The sequence below is a fragment of the Cydia splendana genome, chromosome 20 (genome assembly GCF_910591565.1).
Source record: "Cydia splendana chromosome 20, ilCydSple1.2, whole genome shotgun sequence".
Lineage (NCBI taxonomy): Eukaryota > Metazoa > Arthropoda > Insecta > Lepidoptera > Tortricidae > Cydia > Cydia splendana.
Window position 1 is genome coordinate 6903608 of NC_085979.1, and position 18369 is coordinate 6921976.

Here is an 18369-nt window from a genome sequence, read left to right on the forward strand (position 1 = left end):
GAAGAGCTCATTTTGAGAATCTCAAATATGTATTTTTTGTAATAGTTTAGAAGTTATTTAAGAAAATAGCCAAAAAATTACCCTCCCCCCTTCCCCTTTATCTTCGAAACTACTGGATCTAAAATTTTGAAAAAGTATACAAGATAGTTCTTTACCTTCATACATTCTTTTTTTGTATATAAATCAATGTGCCACATATAAAAATAAACTTTTATCCAAGTATGAACTTCGATTTCGTCCCTACTCACCCCATTTTACGGTACATTACAAACCTTACCATAGCATAGACCCTCATACATAAAAAAGTAATAATAATAAAAACAATAAGCGTTCTCAGAAATTCATCTCCTTTAATAATTTGATCAATTAATTAATCAAGTTTTTAAGTGGCATTAATTAACTTAAATAAAATGGTTCATAATTATCGATAGGTAAATAATAGAGATTATAATAAAGGTAATGTTTTTACACTTAACACATTTGGAAACATTTAAAACTTAAACTTAAACAGGTTTACATGTTAAAGTGCTAATTATTGGCGCCTCTGCAGTTTTAATTAGTTATTGTTTTTTAGGATTTCGTAGTCATCTAGAAACCCTTATAGTTTCGCCATGTCTGTCTGTCTGTCTGTCCGAGGCTTTGCTCCGTGATCGTTAGCGCTAGAATTAGCTGCAATTGCAGTTGGCATGGCATGTAGAGCAGTAAACTAAAAACTATAAGAATTTTTTTTAGGGTAGGTACACCTCCCATACAAAATGCTATCTTTGGATTATTTATTTTTTTGCTTTGTCCCAAAAGTGTCGGGTATCGTTGCATAGGTCTTTCAAAACGAATAAGGGTCCCCTAAAACCATTTTTTATATGGTTGATATTTTCGGAAATATGCGCTCCGAAAGAAAAAAACCGGCCAAGTGCGAGTCGGACTCGCGTTCCAAGGTTCCGTACATTACCCAATTTTTAAAAATGTATTTTTTATATGTGAAACGCGAGTGCATTGCCTTTAAAAAACCCATAGGAGTCGGATCAAAAACTAAGTAATTAGTCTGACTCACGCTTACCTGCATATTTCTAAAAGGTTTTCCTGTAATTTTTTTTTCTGTAAAGAACTATTTTGTATATTTTTTTCAAAATTTTAGACCCAGTAGTTTCGGAGATAAAGTGCCGAATGGTCATTTTTTGGCTATTTTGTTAAATAACTTCTAATCTATTTATTTTAAAATTACAAAAAAAAAACTATTCGAGATTCTCAAAATAAGCTCTTTCATTTGATATGTAACACGATATAGTTAAAAAAGCATTTTTTTTTATTTTCTCTGATACCCCCCAAAAGTGGCCTCCATGTTTAAAATTCGTTTGTTTACGTAAGATGTCCGTCTTTGGGTCACATATTTACATATGTACCAAATTTCAACTTATTGGTTGGTACTTTTGGAGAAAATGGGTTGTGACAGACGGACAGACAGACAGACGCATGAGTGATCCTATAAGGGTTCCGTTTTTTCCTTTTGAGGTAAGAATACCAATTTGTGACGCCAGTATTTTCGTTCTAGGGCATTTTTTCAATTTAGAGGGCTGCTCTAATATCACCATAAATCTAAAATTGGAGATTGACGCCAATTTCATTTCTGATCAAATCGACCGATTTGATCAGTCCCGTCTGGATACCGTGTAAGTACAATGGGGTTGGCAACTGTCAAAGGTTTTTAAAGATGGCGCTTGCATAGGTTTTACCCGTGTGTATGTAAGATACAGATCTTTAGGTATTTAAAGAAGAGTAAACAATATCTACGCTCAAATGTCTTCTTAAGCCAGTTGCGGGTAGATAAAAACATTACACGATCAAATAATGTAGGTTAAAGCCAGGTCGTTCAGTGACATCAGACAGATCCAGGTGGTTTTGTATTTGGTTGGTTAATCAATAAATGTTATACCATGGTCTAATAAAACATGGTCTTCCATTCCCAGAGTGACACGGGCCTACGTCACAATAACATTGCCACTTTATTTCAACATAACATGTTACATGGGTACATTATACCTATGGTTAATAAGTTAAAATATTTCTTTATAATTTTATAATTTTCATTTATATGTATTTTAGCTTAAATTTTACAATAACACGTCATTTTTAATTACTCGTTAGCAATATCTTCCGATTCACGAAAGAAATTTCAGACTTTCGGGTAATTCTGTTTATACTACTGGCAACGCAGGATAGCGCTGTGCACATTTGACAATTCGGATCTAGATAACTTCATGCCCTGACCGTCATCCTTGTCGAACGCGTGTTAATTGTTATTTCCTTCTCGCTCAGTGTCAGCAGTCGCAGTGTTTTCCAAACTTTTCACGTCGTAAGCTTGGTAATTAATGTGTAACTGTGAATTAGTTTTTTAAACGTTTGTCTTGTATAGATAAATAAAGTTTAATTTAATACATTAGATTTGTTTTATTTTACTATGTATCTACATGAATAACTTAAAATTAATGCCGTTAAAATAATTTTCACCGTTGGTTAAAATTCTCCCACATTTCAAAGTTTGAGAACCTGTAAACAGCATGATGACGTAGGCGCGTGTCAGTTAGGTCATACGCGAATCTCGGAATGGAGTACCAGGCGGAGTATATTATTATACCATGTGTTATACTTAAATTCACAAATTATTTGTGACGTTCCGCGGCACGTATGGTGGCTGGCGCTTACGTCGCATAGCGCCGCAATATTATTGGAGCGGCGTTAATAATAGCGTAAGTGCCAACCACCATAAGGTACGTTTACCGTGGGATGTCACATTTGTTTACTTTTATTTAAGTACCGTAAAATGGGGTGAGTAGGGATTGCGAGGAGAGTCGGGTTATGAATGGAGAGAGAACCCAACTAGCAAATCTATGTGCTATAAAAGTTGAGAGCACGTTTTTATTTTCGCTTTTTGGTGCTATAAAAGGTGTAAAAACAGTCGAATAAAAGTCCTGTAAGCGTTTACTCAACGCGAAAAGGCGCACTTATACAGACTAAAAGTGTTATAAAAATCGAGTAAGCGCTGTATAAGAAGCAAATCGATGCTGCAAGAGTTGAGTAAAAGTGGATAAAAGCGCTTCTAGTGTTTTAATAGCAACGATAGTGCTTTTATTCGACTATTTGTTCTATAAACATTAGCAATTTACTATTACTCAGTGAAAGTGTTCTATAAAAGCAGCCGCACTGCTTTTTCTCAGCAAAAATGTTTCGGAAAGTAGCCAAATTGCTTTTACTCGGCATTTTAAATGTGTAAGAGTGCAGTAAATGCTTTTATTCAACTAATATGTGCTAAAAACGATCTCAGGTAAGCGATTATATTACAATTATTTTATTATGTTTGAGGCCTAATCGTCTTCACGTGTCTAATAAAACAAAAAGGTACTTAAGTATTTTTTTACTGCTGTCATCCATGACATTTATTTTTACCGTGATTGTGTACATAAGTTTTTACTGTCTGTAAGTACACGTAATACAGTAAAACCTAGCGCGAAAAATACTTTATTGATAAAACCAAAGGCACTTTCTCTTATATCTCATTAATTCGACTATAAGTCGAGTAACTGCGTTTACTGCTACACTTATAGCACATGATGTCGCCATGTTTATGGATTTATAGTCCGGTGGCCGACTGCATGAAACCCTACCTGATAAAAAAATAGAAAAATCCTACTCTGTAGGGGTAGCTGACTTTTAGCAGCTTCAACTGCTCTTGGACGGCCGTGGCTTAACTTGACAAATTTTGCGCAAGTGGCAAAAAAGTGGTACAAATATTCATCAAAAAACAAAAGTGGTCAGCTACATCCTGTGTTGGCTGGTTCCTGTGTCCGACCGAATTTGTGGTACCAAGTGAGCTACAATTTACCTCATCGAAAAATAGAATGTCACTTGTATGGTAGGATAGCTGCCATTGACATTTTTTTTAATGCGGACGGACTGCAAAAGCTGCCAGGCTAAGGTGAGACCGACCAAGACATACGTCAACAAATTTAATGTAGGTATTACAATCAGTTTTTTTCATTCTATTTTTCGATGAGGTAAATTGTAGCTGTCACGTTGTACCACAAATTCGGTAGGACACAGGAACCTGCCAACACAGGATGTAGCTGACCACTTTTGTTTTGCTGTCCTCAATTCTATTATACGATGGGGTTTTTTTTTGATGAATTTTTGTGCCACTATTTTGCCATTTGCGCAAAATTTGCCAATTTAAGCCGCGGCCGACCAAGAGCAGTTGATGCTACTAAAAGTCAGCTACCCCTACAGAGTAGGATTTTTCTATTTTTTTATCAGGTAGGGTTTCATGCAGTTGGCCACCGGACTATATTGAAACGACAACATGGCTGACTTGTGCTGTTAATGTAGTTCAAAACTCTTTAAAAGTACTCTAAGCTGAATACATTTTGAATAAAACCTGTAAATACACTTCAGCTCCTATAACAGCGGTTTGAACCCCATTACCCGAATTATGATATAAGCGCGCTGTTACAGCAGCATTGTTGCCAAATGGTTATTGGATTGCTTTTAATAAGCTTTTATAGCAACAGAGAAGAGAATTGAGTAACAGTTGTATTAAAGCGCCTTATTCAGACAATTAGCTATTCTATAGCTGTTATATGATTTTAATAGAACAATTATGCTGAATAAAAGTGATTTAGTAGCGCTAACTCAGCATTTATTAAAAGGTGGAATAAAAGTGCTAAAAGATAGTGCTATAAACGTTTATACGACATGATTATAGCACTAATTAGCGAAAATTGCTAAATAGTCGAGTTAACCGCTATTATACGATATATTGGTGTTTCAACAACCGTAACTCGGCTGTTATACGATTACAGGCTGAGTAAATCAATTCTTATACGACTATTTTGCTAGTTGGGAAGGGATTACAGGGGGGTGAGATGGTTTTTAAAGGCTACTGCTAATACCTAAATAATGTATTCCTATTACAAATTGAGCTATAGTAATATTCATAAAAAAAATCGATTCAACAACGTTTCAAAATCAACTTTTGTATGAAATCCCATCTCACCCCAACTACGAGGTACTACGGGGTGACGAGGGATTTTGTGTTTATCGTTAAAGTTATGAAATGGAACTAAGTGCCTAAAATCATACAAAAACTAAAATACAAACGGCCGGAACATTTATTAATAAAATTAAGTTTGTATAAAATATAAAAATAAAATGTTATCGAGGTTTGAATGTCCGTTTTGTCCCTACTCACCCCATTTTACGGTACCTAAAGATACAAAGTATAGTATTGTTCTATGAAACAAGTCTCCAAGGCTTAAAAGGCTAGCAGCCATCAGGACCACGGCCGCCAGGATCCATTTCACCTCAAAAAACTAATTTGTAAACTCATTAAACGTAGGTAAAAAAGAAACAAAACTTACCTACTCTGTTTCCTCTCTGCCACAAACAAGTGTTTTTTTTTTAGTTCTGATAATAAACATCAACATTAACTTTTAGCATACAAAAACATTTGATACGCATTCATTATTTTAATTCGAATATTTGGTTTAAAACAATGGGAAACTAAAAATATATTCACCGATTACCTTTAGGTAATGCTAAAACTTTAAACATTACCTACGATTTTATTTATTTATTATTAGTATCACAACAATTTATCAAATTCGTCGTTTCAATAACTATACCGCGCAAAACTTTTTTAAATTTTAATAGGAACTTTTTTAATTCAGTCTTTATAAGGCAGAGAGTTTTGGCAGACGGCGACGCTGGCCGCCGTCCCGCGGATTATATGTAACGTACCCTAATTAGTTCATTCTACTCCACTGTGCAGCACACTCGCACACACAAGGCTTCTTTGAATATCGAACGGCGCTCCACAAACCTCAACGAAATCGCAAGCGATTTTTGATAGATTGCGGCGTTTGATCGATCGAGCGAATTCGTTGCTCCTCAGTAGTCGGCGGTGTATCGCAATGTAATTATCGGTGACGTCTCGTCTGCGGTGCCTATTATGTAATCATATCTTTAGATCTTATACTGTAATAGGTTGAGGGCATTTATAGGTGCGTAATGCGCGACGAGCTACGCCGAACATCATACGTCTGTCTCATTCCACCGCATTATCCTGAGGGTCTACCGCGAACATTGACAATCAAATTTCGTTATTTACCCCTCTTTCGCTCTTGCATATTTCAACGATAAAGAGGCAAATAGACGGACGTCACGGTTGGCGGTAGGCTGTCTTCTCTTTGGCATCAGATCCGCACCCCGCTCCGGAGTGCGAGCGGGACATCGCTGTAGCGTCGTCTCGGTCACACGCCGAAGGAGCTTGTATGTTTTTAATAAATGCAAGTCCCGTCCTTAAGAGACTAGAACACATTTTCTACGTAAGTGTACTTTCTATCCAGCTATTGTCTGAATCCGAAAGAACATACAACCGTTTGAAATGCAGTATACTTATGCCCTTTTAGCACTCTAAGGTCAACCTATGTATTGTCTAACTAATCATAATCCACTTTGTACTTGTCGTTATGGCCATTATAAGTTGAGCTCTGTAACTGTAATGGTACAGCCAAAAGGAAAATGTATTAGCTTTTAAGCTGCAGGTACGTTCCCTACCACTTACAACAGGAAAGGTACCCAACTGTCCGGCTCCGATTTGATTTATTTTTATATATGTCATAGGTACATATATTTATTTATTTAATTTTATTGCACAATAAAATTAAGCACAAATGGCGGACTTAATGCTCTAACCTAAGGCATTCTCTACCACATAAAGGGTGTAACGAAAAAAAAACTGTAATCTTCAAATGAAAAATTGATGCAATTGATAAGGATTTTTGGATTTTAGGATTACTAGAATATAAAGCTACTTTTAATTTAAATAATTATCAGTTTTTATTCTCTTTATTCATTTCTCATCTTAAGTTAGGTTATTTATAATATGAATATAAAAGTAAAATATAAAAACACTTACAAAACAATAAAAAATAATATAAACACATTATAAAAAACCTAACCTAGGGTGCCGCCAGCAGCGGGGCAAGGCCCAAGCTACCGGTGGTCAGGGCTGCAGAGAGAGGAACCGGCGGACTATCCGCGCCGTGTCCAAGATCACCGCCTTCTGCATCTGACCCTTGATCCAACCACCTAGCGAGAGTCTCTCAAGGTGTTGGTCGAGACTCTTCGCTATTAGACCATTCACCATTCAGTTTTTATTATTATTATTATTTCTGTAGGAGTGATAGGCAGCTTTTTCCTAGCGCATTCAGTGACATAGAGAGTTTTGTTCAAGCAAATTGCTAGTTAATTACTGGTTTGATTATATGTTGGACAACATGAAAAATAAATGGGATACGTGTTTTGTTATTTTAGCTCAAACTATATTTCACGAATAAAAACACACTTTAAAATTTCATACTTCTCTTCGTTTCAGGCACTTGTCCCACCGCTGACGATGAGCGATAAGCGAGTAGAACGATAAACTAGAAACGAGTGGGCGAGCGGCGAGAAGCGAGTGTTAGCTCCAATAGTTTTGTCGCTCGGCTATAGGCGAGTGTTCGTGCAGCGTAGCCGAACACGCGGACTGATTGGTCTCGCAGCTTGAGTTCTAACTACGAACCGAGCATCGCCGAGCGAGTACCGCTGAGCTAGTTTTATCTTATCGCGGCAATAACTAAGAGAGCGTGTGTTCTCGCCGGCAGTGTGAACAGCCAGCGATGAACTATTAATATATGTGTCTCTTTTATTAACACAGGATCCTAATATTTGTTCGTTTCTTGGACGAGAAAATCGCCGATAGTTATCGCTTACTCGCTCTTGGTGCCAACAAGTGCCTTACTCACTTTGGTTTGAATCCCAGCACCTCCACCATGTCGCGAACTACCGGATTTGACGCAGAAGAGCCACGATACAAAATTCTACAATTTCACTGGATTAATGTTAAGAAGTTCTATAACGACTTTTTACTGCCGTGTTTTGCGCTAACCTAACAATTGTTTTGTTTTCCTAAGTACGCTGTTAAGTGGATGGGTCAAAAATAAAAACAAAACACGATAACAACATTCCGAAGACCGAGCTACTATGGTTTGCTAGTGGCGACGCCCTCGGCACGTATGTTAAATAGCCCACAGTAACTCGATATGCGTATCGACGGGGTTTGCGTTCATTGACATGGCTTACTAGCACTTTCTTATATCTCTGTACTTTGTTTTCATAAATATCATAATGAAATTATTAAGGTGAGGTGGGGCAAGAGAAACAGTTTATTTTGCTCAAGGTAAGAGAAACTGTATGGGGAATGTCCTTTTACGTAAGTAGGTATTTGAAGTAAATTTTATTAATGCATTACTTTTATTTGTACTATTATCATTTAATTTAGATTTTAAAATCTTTAAGTAACTGTTTATTCTCCCTCCAAGTGTTTCTCTTATCCCATAGTTTATCTTACCCCATCTAATCCTACAAGGCTCTAAAGCCGGGTATTCATTAGGCAACATTTGTTAATAAACTGTTGAATTTGATCACCATGTTTTGCAACAAGTTTACCATAAACACTGTTTCTGAAACTTAGCAGTCCACACTAGTTTAGTTGTTGCTAGGATGTCGCCCGAGGAGGTAGTACTATTTCCATGTTTCTAAACTTGCGTCACACACGTCCACACTCGATGACATCTGTTTATAAACGTTTATAAACTGAATGTTTCGTCTTGTTCTCCACCTAGAGTGGGGAACACAGCAACATGTTTATGCAACAATATTTCATCATCCTTGTTTATACATGTTTACAGAGGTGATGAAACATCGTGCAACACTATTTATAAACAGTCATTAAACAGTGTTTATTAACAAAAGTTGCCTAATGAATACCCGGCTTAACAATACCGTAGTAGAAGTTGTAATAAACGGCCGCAGCTATTGTCACTACGGACTGTTTGTACGGATTGTTCATAAAAAATATGTACGAAAAAGATGCAGAATAAAATATATCCATTTAATTTATTGTGTTTATTCGGTAGTCAAAATCGTAAAAAACATATTTTATTACATACGTTTATATTTTATATCATAGCCTATACAGCACCAATCAAAGAACAAATCAAAATACTTCTGTATGTTTCAATATACTTCATATACTTAACTCAAGTTTCAAGAATTTCAATAAATTATTTATTATTTTTGAAGAAACAAAAGGACCAGTAAAAGTTTTTTGATTTGTTCATTTAGTTATTTACACTAAGTTTACTGTACAAACCCAATTATTTAATGAAAATAGTAATAAAAAAATTCTTTGGAATGTAATTCTAGTAAAGATTAAAAATATAATAGCATGCTCAAGTCAAAGAAATACTTTAAAAAATGCGGAATCTGAAAGAAGTATTTTGACATCGATAAATTGTAGGGAAATAGGTCAAAGTGGAAAAGATCGGCATATAAAATTTATTGCAGGGAAGACCGCCAAGAACGCTCTTATTTGTATACGAACATCGCTCATACACAGTCAGAAAAGAAGAGCTTCTCTCCTGCTCTACCGACCTTTTGTAAGTGGAGTATGTGTTCAAACGCAAAAGTTTAAAGCGACGAAAGAGCTTGTAGCCGGTCTTCCCTTATAGACGGTATTCGCCACAATGACATATGTTTATTCCCTTCCCAAAGTCCTGGCAAAACTGGTATGTGCACGATTTTATCTTTGAGTTTAGCAAACTACTTATTTATATAATATACATAATATTTATATAATATACATACACATACTTACCAACAAGTTACCACACGATGTGACCCGTTTTAGTTTGCCATCGAGTGTATATACATTAGGTTATATATAAAGGCCTGCAAAATAGTTAATAAATACTAGTTTCAATACTTAGATTTGATAAAATATATAAACGTCTAACGGCGATCATCTATGTATATTATGCAATGCACATCATCAACAGCATATCGCAACTTTGCTTCTATATGACTCATTTATTCTTAAGATTTTGAACGCCAAAAACACCTAAAAGCGTCACAACTAGTCGTGCCCACAGCGCCATGAACACATAGGTGTTATGGCGTACGCTGTCACAGTAAACTTCACACTTTCAAGTAAGGTTTATATTAGGTTGCTTGCGCCCGTGACGTTGGCGTGTGAGTGACGTTTTTGTTTATGACGTAAAGCGTTCAAAGGGTTAATTATGTTTTCACTGTGCAGCAGAAGTATTCACGCGAACAAATCGTTCAAAATGATCTACACACATTTTAAAAAGTACCTACAATAAGTTTTGAATAAGTAAATTTATTTCAAACATATAATTTAGCGTGGGGTTATTGATGGTCACTTCTTTCTTAATTCGGTTATAAGTCGCCAGATGACAAGCAAAACTTACAAGTTCAGAGCCATCGTGAACCGTACAAGTATCAAAATAAGGTTGATTTTTATTTAGTTATTACTCTACTCTATTAAACTCTAAATCATAATTAGATTCCAAAAAAAGTAAGTCAATGTTGCCACTGCAATAATTTGTTTGTAAAATAGTAAATTCCTTTTTATAAATAAATACGCTAAGATAATTTATTTATTGGTAATTTTACTCCTACGATTTAAAAAAAGTACTTTTATTTACTTATTTTTACATAAATACAAGACGCGCTAGTAAAAAGTGGCAACATTGTCTTACTTTTTTTGGAATCTAATTATGATTTAGTTTAGAGTATAGTGAATTGTGGTAGTCACCTGACAACAGTATAGTTAGACCAAGAAAAGTCCTCAACGATTTTGATAGCACACGCAGTGCAAGTGTTATTTATGCGTCATAATTTCATAGAGGTTTGACGGTTAAAATAACACTTGCACTGCGTGGGCTATCAAAATCGTTGCAGACTTATCTTGCCTAACTCAATTACCTATACTCTGTATCTTTAGATATTTAAAAAAAAATAAACAAAATCTACCCTCAAATGGCTCCTTAAGCCAGTTGAGGGTAGATGAAAACATTACATGATCAAATAATGTAGGTTAAAGTTAGGTCGTTCAGTGACAGATCCAGGTGGTTTTGTATTTGGTTGGTTAATCAATAAATGTTATAACTACCCGTAAATGTACAAATTACTTGTTTAGTTTTATTTAAGTACCTAAAGCATAGACTAGGAATCCTCTAGACGGAACTTAGAGCAATTATTTCATAAAACCGATGCTGCCAAAAATACAGGGGTGCGGGGGACGAGGTGAGCGAGTCCCGTGCCGTGATTGGTCCGTTCAAAGACACAGGGTCACACAAAGACACATTGACTCGAAAATGGAGTAAAACTACCGTATATTTGTGGCAGAGGGGGTAGCGCTACTATACTCAGTCTGGAGAATGTCTTGTCTGTGACCTAAAGATACAGAGTGTAGGGTAAGAAATGTCTCGACAAACAAGTCTAGCTAAGTTACAAGTCGAGTAGCTAAGTTACAAGTCGAGTAGCTAAGTTACAAGTCGAGTAGCTAAGTTACAAGTCGAGTAGCTAAGTTACAAGTCGAGTAGCTAAGTTACAAGTCGAGTAGGTACGGCGAGTCGAGAGCCCCGAGGCCGGCGGCGACTCCGCCCTCGTTCGCGTCCGCGAGCTTCGTGCGCAGCATGTGGCCCACTTGCCGGTTGCTGTAGATTTTGTCCTTTGATCTGGAAAAAATGTTAAAGTAAAAGTAAAATTGACAAAAAAAAATTGATAAAAATACATAAAAAGACTAGAGGACACAAATTAAATTGTATTAATGAAAACATTTTAACTTGTGTGTGGGTCAAAACAGCTTCTTTTTTAGAACTGTCAAAACGATATGCTTATATGGAATTTATGTATATGAAAACGAGTATAGTGACGTCACGGTCAACTCATCTACTTTATTTATTTTTATATTTCAATCCGATTTATTACAAGCTTTTATTTACTTTCACCTGTCCCGTTGTCTGTAATCAAATCTTGCAAGTTAAATTTGATTCACGTTCCGGTTTCTGATTGAGCTGAAATTTTGCATGCATGTCTAAATCGGATGACAATGCAATATTATGGTACCATCGAGCTGATCTGATGATGGAGACAGGAGGTGGCCATAGGAACTCTGTGATGAAATAACGCAACCTAATTGTGTTAGGGGTTTTTAGAATTCTCTCGATGAGTATTAGTTGTCTGTCGTAAGAAAAGTACAGTCAGCGATAAAAGCTAGTACCAAAAATGAAATTTTTGGCAAAAACTTTAACTGCTTTTTATGTTTTTTTCTAATAATTATCTGGTGCTTTATTTCGTGTACGGTGTGAAAGAATTTATTTGTAGAGGAAATTTCCATACTCGCAACCACCGCAATCCGTGCGTTGCTCTTAACCAATTATTTATTTTAAAAAATACTAAAGTTAAAAAAAAGTTCTAAACAAGTATAAAATCAAATTGATCGAGGTTATAATGAAGGCTAATATCTGGTGGAATATTGTTTTTTTTTTAATTAATCCGTTTTCTTATTTTGCAACCAGCGACCCGTTCGTGACGGTATGTCTAGTATATAGTTACCCGATGATGACGCCGAAAATCCCCAATTCGGACACCAGGTCAGTGAGCGGCGGCGGCACCTGGCCGCCCGGCCGGACCACGTAACCGGATACCTGCAATAACACGCCGTTTTACAGTTCTAGAGTTAGAGCGTTTTCACATTGTCCGATCCGATATCGGATGTAGGATCCTACACCCGCGTAGTCAGGCCGCGGGGGCGCGCCCGGGCGCCAGCGGTCACGCACACTACAACAAGCTAATGTTTGTGTGCGTATGTGTAGGCATAATTGCCTACACATAGGCAGCACACAAACAAATATTCTCGGTCCGACAGCTGACGGGGGGCTCCGACATGGCTGAATTTATCGGAAGCGCCTTTCCGATATCGGATATCGTAAGGCACCTATGACAACAGCTGCAGGAGAGCGTCATTGGTATCAAGTCCGTCCTTTTGCATTATTTATAATTTTTTAATAATAATGATTTATTAAATGCATAAATAAATACAGAGAAACACTTTTGACTTACAGTTTACTTCCTTCCGACATCCGATATCGGATCGGACAATGTGAAAACGCTCTTAGGAACTAGTGACAACATTACAATTCAGTTTTACAGCCCTGCCAAAATAGCCAAAATACATTAACTATTTGACGCCTATAAAATACCAGGGCCATGTTGCATAATAAACTACAACTAATATTACAACCGGAACTCCTTTTCTAATTTCACTAATTAAAAAAGGAGTTCCGCTTGTAATATTAGTTGTAGTTTATTATGCAACATGGCCCAGGACGTAGCTAATATACACACGTGAGACGTGAGGAAGTGACAGGAATTTTTGTGATAGCCCTTTGAACGCCACGCCTATCGTGTGCGCCGCGTCATTGTGAACATTGTCTGAATGCACGAAGGTTTATACTGAGCTGTAGCCGCGCGCGTCAGATGTCGACTTTGGTGGCCAAATTGATATGATACCATATTTTTTTATAGTTTTGAAAAAGAAACGGTAAATGGAATGGGAAATGGTATGGTTTGTTTTACAATGGTAAAAGGGCATAAATATGATGCAACCTGTAAAATGTGTAAACTAACCAGCGGAGGTAATATCCTTTCCATGAGGATGTATGCGGCTCGCTCGCGACTGTGTCTCATCCGTAGCAACGCTTCGCGGATGTCCGCTCCATATAAGTTGTTACCGCCGCCCTCTCGCTGAGGTTTTAGCACGAACCTGTGCACAAATATAGACCGAAATAAAACTATTGAAACGGGATTATATCGCGTATATTGAATTCATACTACATCCCGACGTTTCGAACCCTTTACAGCGTTCGTGGTCAACGGGTGACTGAGGAAAAACTACAATGTGCAAAAACTACCCACTTACAAAATAAAGCGCTGTACAGGCTTCGAAACGTCGGGATGTAGTATGAATTCAATATACGCGATATAATCCGTTTCAATAGTTTTATTTCATGAGTAACTATCGCGGTAACCGAAGATAATATTAAATATAGACAGCCATTATAGGGTTATTGACAATGATATTGTAACTCAAGATAGGCTATAGACGTTCTAAAATTGAAGCGCTTTCCGTGTACAAATTGGACAAGTTGTCTTTAGTCGCGCCTGGGCAAGCGAGAAATGAGCACGTGCTACCGAGCTCCCGCTCATCGAAAGAAAAAGAGGCAAGCTTATAATTAACATCGAGTATGACAAAGATGAATGGCATGCGAAAATAATAATAAAAAAAAAAAACAAATTTCTTAATGGGTATAGAAATAAATATGAAAGCTTTTTTTTTTGCTCCTTATGTATGAGTAATATGAGTATAGCCTATCTACAGTTATATAATATCATTGGTTATTGACTAATTTAATAAATCCTAACGCCTGTAAAAAGTAACTGCAAAGAAACGGATTGAATGTTGTAGTATAAGTATGACATCTATCATCACGACATCGTAAAAATTATAGCATTTTCGGTGCAGCGGAGTGGTGTTAACGGAATTGGTATAAACAATTTCAACCCTAATGATTCATTAGCGTTAATATTAACCTTAATTTACCATTTCAGTTGGTATAGATAAACCAATTCCGTTAACACCACTCCGCTGCACCAAAAATGCTATAACATTTACGATGTCTGGTCATCACTGTCCTTAGATTGTCTCAGATCATTGGTTTTGACAATTAAATGATGGAAGATGGAATAATGGATGGATATGATTGTTAACAAACCGTTCAGCGTCTGCCAGGGCCATCTCGACCGCTCGCTCGCCGCTGTCGTCGAAGTCCAACGAGTACAGCCCGGTGAATATATCGCGCACTCGGCCCGATATAGCGCCAGCGCCTACAAAAAAATACATTTAATTTACATGTTTTGTGCAAAAAATCATTTTTTTGTATGATTAGGTACAAGTACGTATTCATACATAAATAAATTCCTCATCTCTGATCCCTATACTGCCCTGCTAAGCCGAGTGGCGCTATCTCAAAAGAAAATGCATTGCTAATTTATACTTTAGTTTCTATAACTGAGAATTCCATTTACAAAATCATTAGTTTTTGAGATAGCGCTTTTCGGCTTAGGAGGGCAGTATAGTATTGCATTGCTACTTAAGTGCTAAAGCTAAATAGGTAGAAATACAGTGACGTGACCGTTGGAGCCACTTTTACCTCCCTTTTTTGGGGTTAGCCAAGAATGAATCTCGTGGCTAGGGTATTTGATCAGCTCAGTACGATCCAAGACACAATCGTGCCAAGCGGCATCGCCTGAGACAAAAGTGCATACTGCTCCATACATTTGTGCACTTACTTCCCGTACCTATACCTGCCTTTTGTTACTAAACTGCCTCGCTCGCCCGTACCTGTATAAGGATTGTGTTCCACCTGGCCATCACTCTCATTAAGCAAAATGTGAGACGCAAATACACATTGGACAAAGAGGTTGGACAGGTGGAATACCAACCTAACATACTCGGATGTACCATGAAATGTTTCATAGACAAAGCCCGGTTTGACGGGAGCAAAAATGCACTTTTCCTAGGCTTAATTAAATATCGACTATTCTATCGACATCCATACGAAGAATAGTTATTTGTACAACAAGAGATCAAAGTTTGATATTTCTTCGAGTGCTTATTTTGAGTCCCGTGCAAGCGAAAGATTCTATAATAGATTCCCGTCGCTACGCTCGTGAATCTAATTTAGAATCTTGAGCGTAGTAAGGGATTCAAAAGCGCACGAGATGTAAATAACTTTGATCTCGTGTAGTACACAAAATTTTTCACCCTAAGCAGTGAGAACATACCTAGAGGGACAGAGATAATAGAACCCAAGTATATCGAACTTGTATTAGACCCCGCATGTTGAAATGACATTTGACTATAAAGGTCACTTGAATGACATTTTGTCTCACTCAGTGAGCAAAGTGCGATTTTGCTCACTCATTTTGTCTTACTCAGTGAGCAAAATCGCATTTTGCTCACTGTTTTCAAGAAGCAAAGTACCCTTGTTCGAGCTGCTGACGTGAAAATGGATTTTATCGCCAAGGCTTAAGTGTTTAAAATCGGAAAGTTTTGAAAAAAATATAATTGTATATTACGAAAAATTATATAAAATATTAAAAAAACACAAACAGTTCATTTTAATTTTGTGTACAACTATAATATTTCTGAATATCGTAACGGTGGTACACTCATCGTGCTTTTTTATCGACTTCAACTTATAAAATATGTGTCCTCGCACTATTGAGACGTCAGCACATAATTTCTCCCGTCAATCCGGGCTTTGATCATAGAGTATAAAAAGTGTTTACCTAAGAATTGTTCGAGCGCGCCGGGAGCCGCTAGCGCCTGCTGTACCTTCTTCGTACCAGCCAGCTGGTAGTGTATGGACGGACATTTGATTGCTCTGGGGACAAGAGAAGCTAACTTGTCGACTAATACCGACCAGGCCGCGTAGCGATCGAAACGCAACTGTCACTGTCGCATTAATATGGAAGAGTGATAGAGAGACACAATTTAAAGCGTTTCGTTGTCGAAGCGATAGCGATTGACACCTTGGCTAGGCAGCCAGAAATATATATATATTATGTTTAATCATTAGTGTCCGACCGAAATAGGGTTTATTTTCCAAAACCGAAACTTAACTCTAATTTCTGCCGAATGATATTTATGCCGATATCTGCCCTAACCAAAACTTCGGTAAGACTATCGAAAACAGAATCTTGCCGAAACGCTCAGCATTTTTCGGGCGAAACCGAAGCTTCGGCCGAAACATATTTTTTTATGTCACAACCTTCCGAAACCGAAACCTTAACTTCTGTGTCGGACACTAATAATAAAGTAGTGCATAATTATTTTCCATCGTATTTTCACGGAAACGTACGAACGTGTCTTGCTGTATCAGTCAGTCTCGGTACAAAAATTACTGAGCTTGACTGAAGTAACATGACAAATACGAACGTTTCCGAGAAAATACGATTATGCGCTACATCTGTAAGAGTAATACATTTATATATAAGTATAAATTTTAATATCTGGGAGACATATAAAAACTCAAAAATGCGCGTTTTCCCAGAGATAAGACCTAGCTAGATCGATTTTCCGCCCCCGAAAACCCCCATATAGCAAATATCATCGAAATCGTTAGAACCGTTTCCGAGATCCCTGAAATATATATATAAATAAACAAGAATTGCTCGTTTAAAGATATTAGATAGATAATAATGAATTTCAAATACCTAAGTCCAGCGGGCTCAGCACGGTTCCATTTTTATCGACTATCACTATGCGCGTCCCTTTCGCACTTACATACTCGTTAGAACGTGGCAGGCATGGTGACAAGGGATAAAAACGCGACCGTGCTAAGCCGCCAGGTTTAGAAATACTTACGTGGATTGTTCTACCCTGAGTCGCGCATCCCACTCCCTTTGAGATGGATACTGCGCCGGCTCATACCCAGATCTGTAGTATACAACGGCGACCACTTTATCGTCTCTGAAACAAATTGGTCCATAAGCAGATACCATCTCAATAGGGGGTATTACTGCAATGTTCTGCCGCCAGAGTGCAGCACTAAGCTAGCTAGTAAACGATAGAGTAACTTATACATACTGTGCCTTAAACTGTTTTTTGCCAAGTTATCACAGACAATAAAATATGACATGAATGCATCAAGGCGGTGTGTTAACAAGGGCTTACCGGGAAACGCGAAAATCGAAATTTAGTTATCTGCCTCTTTATCGCTCGAATATGTTAGAGTGATAGAGGTTAGATAACGAAATTTCGATTTTCTTGTTTCGCGGTAGACTCCCAGATTGTGATGGAATGTGGTAGTGGAGCCCCCTACGCAGAGTTTCGCGTAATATTCTCTAATTACTACAGCGGGCGCAGCGTGGTTCCATTTTTACGCCTGTCACTATGCCCGTCATCTTCGCACTTACATACTTGTTAGAACGTGACAGGCATGATGACAAGCGATAAAAATGCGACCATGGTACCGCCGCTGCACACTGGAACCCGCCCATACATTGCTGTGCTCAAAACTACAATAAGTAAAATTAAGCAAAAAAAATACTATTCTACATTCGTAATGTCAAGTAGTGCTTATAATAATAATTATTTACATTATATTTATATTAAAAAATAAAATATTCCTATGATGACGTTACATATTCACCGATAAACATGTTGACAGCTTCCGGGTGAAATATTTTTGAATTAATAATTGGCAGAGGTCGTGTGCAGGTGATGATGGGATCAGAAGAAACCAAGAGCCTATTAAAAACATCTGTCATGTTGTCGAATCTACAAGTTTTACGACTAAATCTCTCTCGATAGTTTTTAAAATCCTTATTCCTCGCTTCCTGGGC

General features: G+C 37.3%; 2 protein-coding genes across 6 annotated transcripts in view; both read right to left on the reverse strand.

Annotated features, from left to right (window-relative positions):
• The window catches only part of LOC134800841 (heparan-alpha-glucosaminide N-acetyltransferase-like), a 130536-nt gene that overhangs the window by 38955 nt on the left and 73212 nt on the right, over window positions 1–18369 (reverse strand). The gene's annotated exons all lie outside the window — the stretch shown is intronic.
• Window positions 1–18369, reverse strand: part of LOC134800736 (glutathione synthetase-like) — a 42410-nt gene that overhangs the window by 4036 nt on the left and 20005 nt on the right. For 3 of the 5 annotated variants that reach the window (XM_063773268.1, XM_063773264.1, XM_063773265.1), the window contains 6 exons: window positions 17390–17494; window positions 16312–16406; window positions 14733–14844; window positions 13588–13723; window positions 12514–12605; window positions 10879–11633 (listed from right to left, as the gene is read on the reverse strand). In XM_063773268.1, the coding sequence (XP_063629338.1) occupies window positions 11504–11633; window positions 12514–12605; window positions 13588–13723; window positions 14733–14844; window positions 16312–16406; window positions 17390–17494 (670 nt within the window). In that variant the 3' untranslated portion in view covers window positions 10879–11503. Of the gene's footprint in view, window positions 1–10878; window positions 11634–12513; window positions 12606–13587; window positions 13724–14732; window positions 14845–16311; window positions 16407–17389; window positions 17495–18369 lie in introns of those variants that run through there. The other 2 variants (XM_063773266.1, XM_063773267.1) reach the window with 2 other exon arrangements.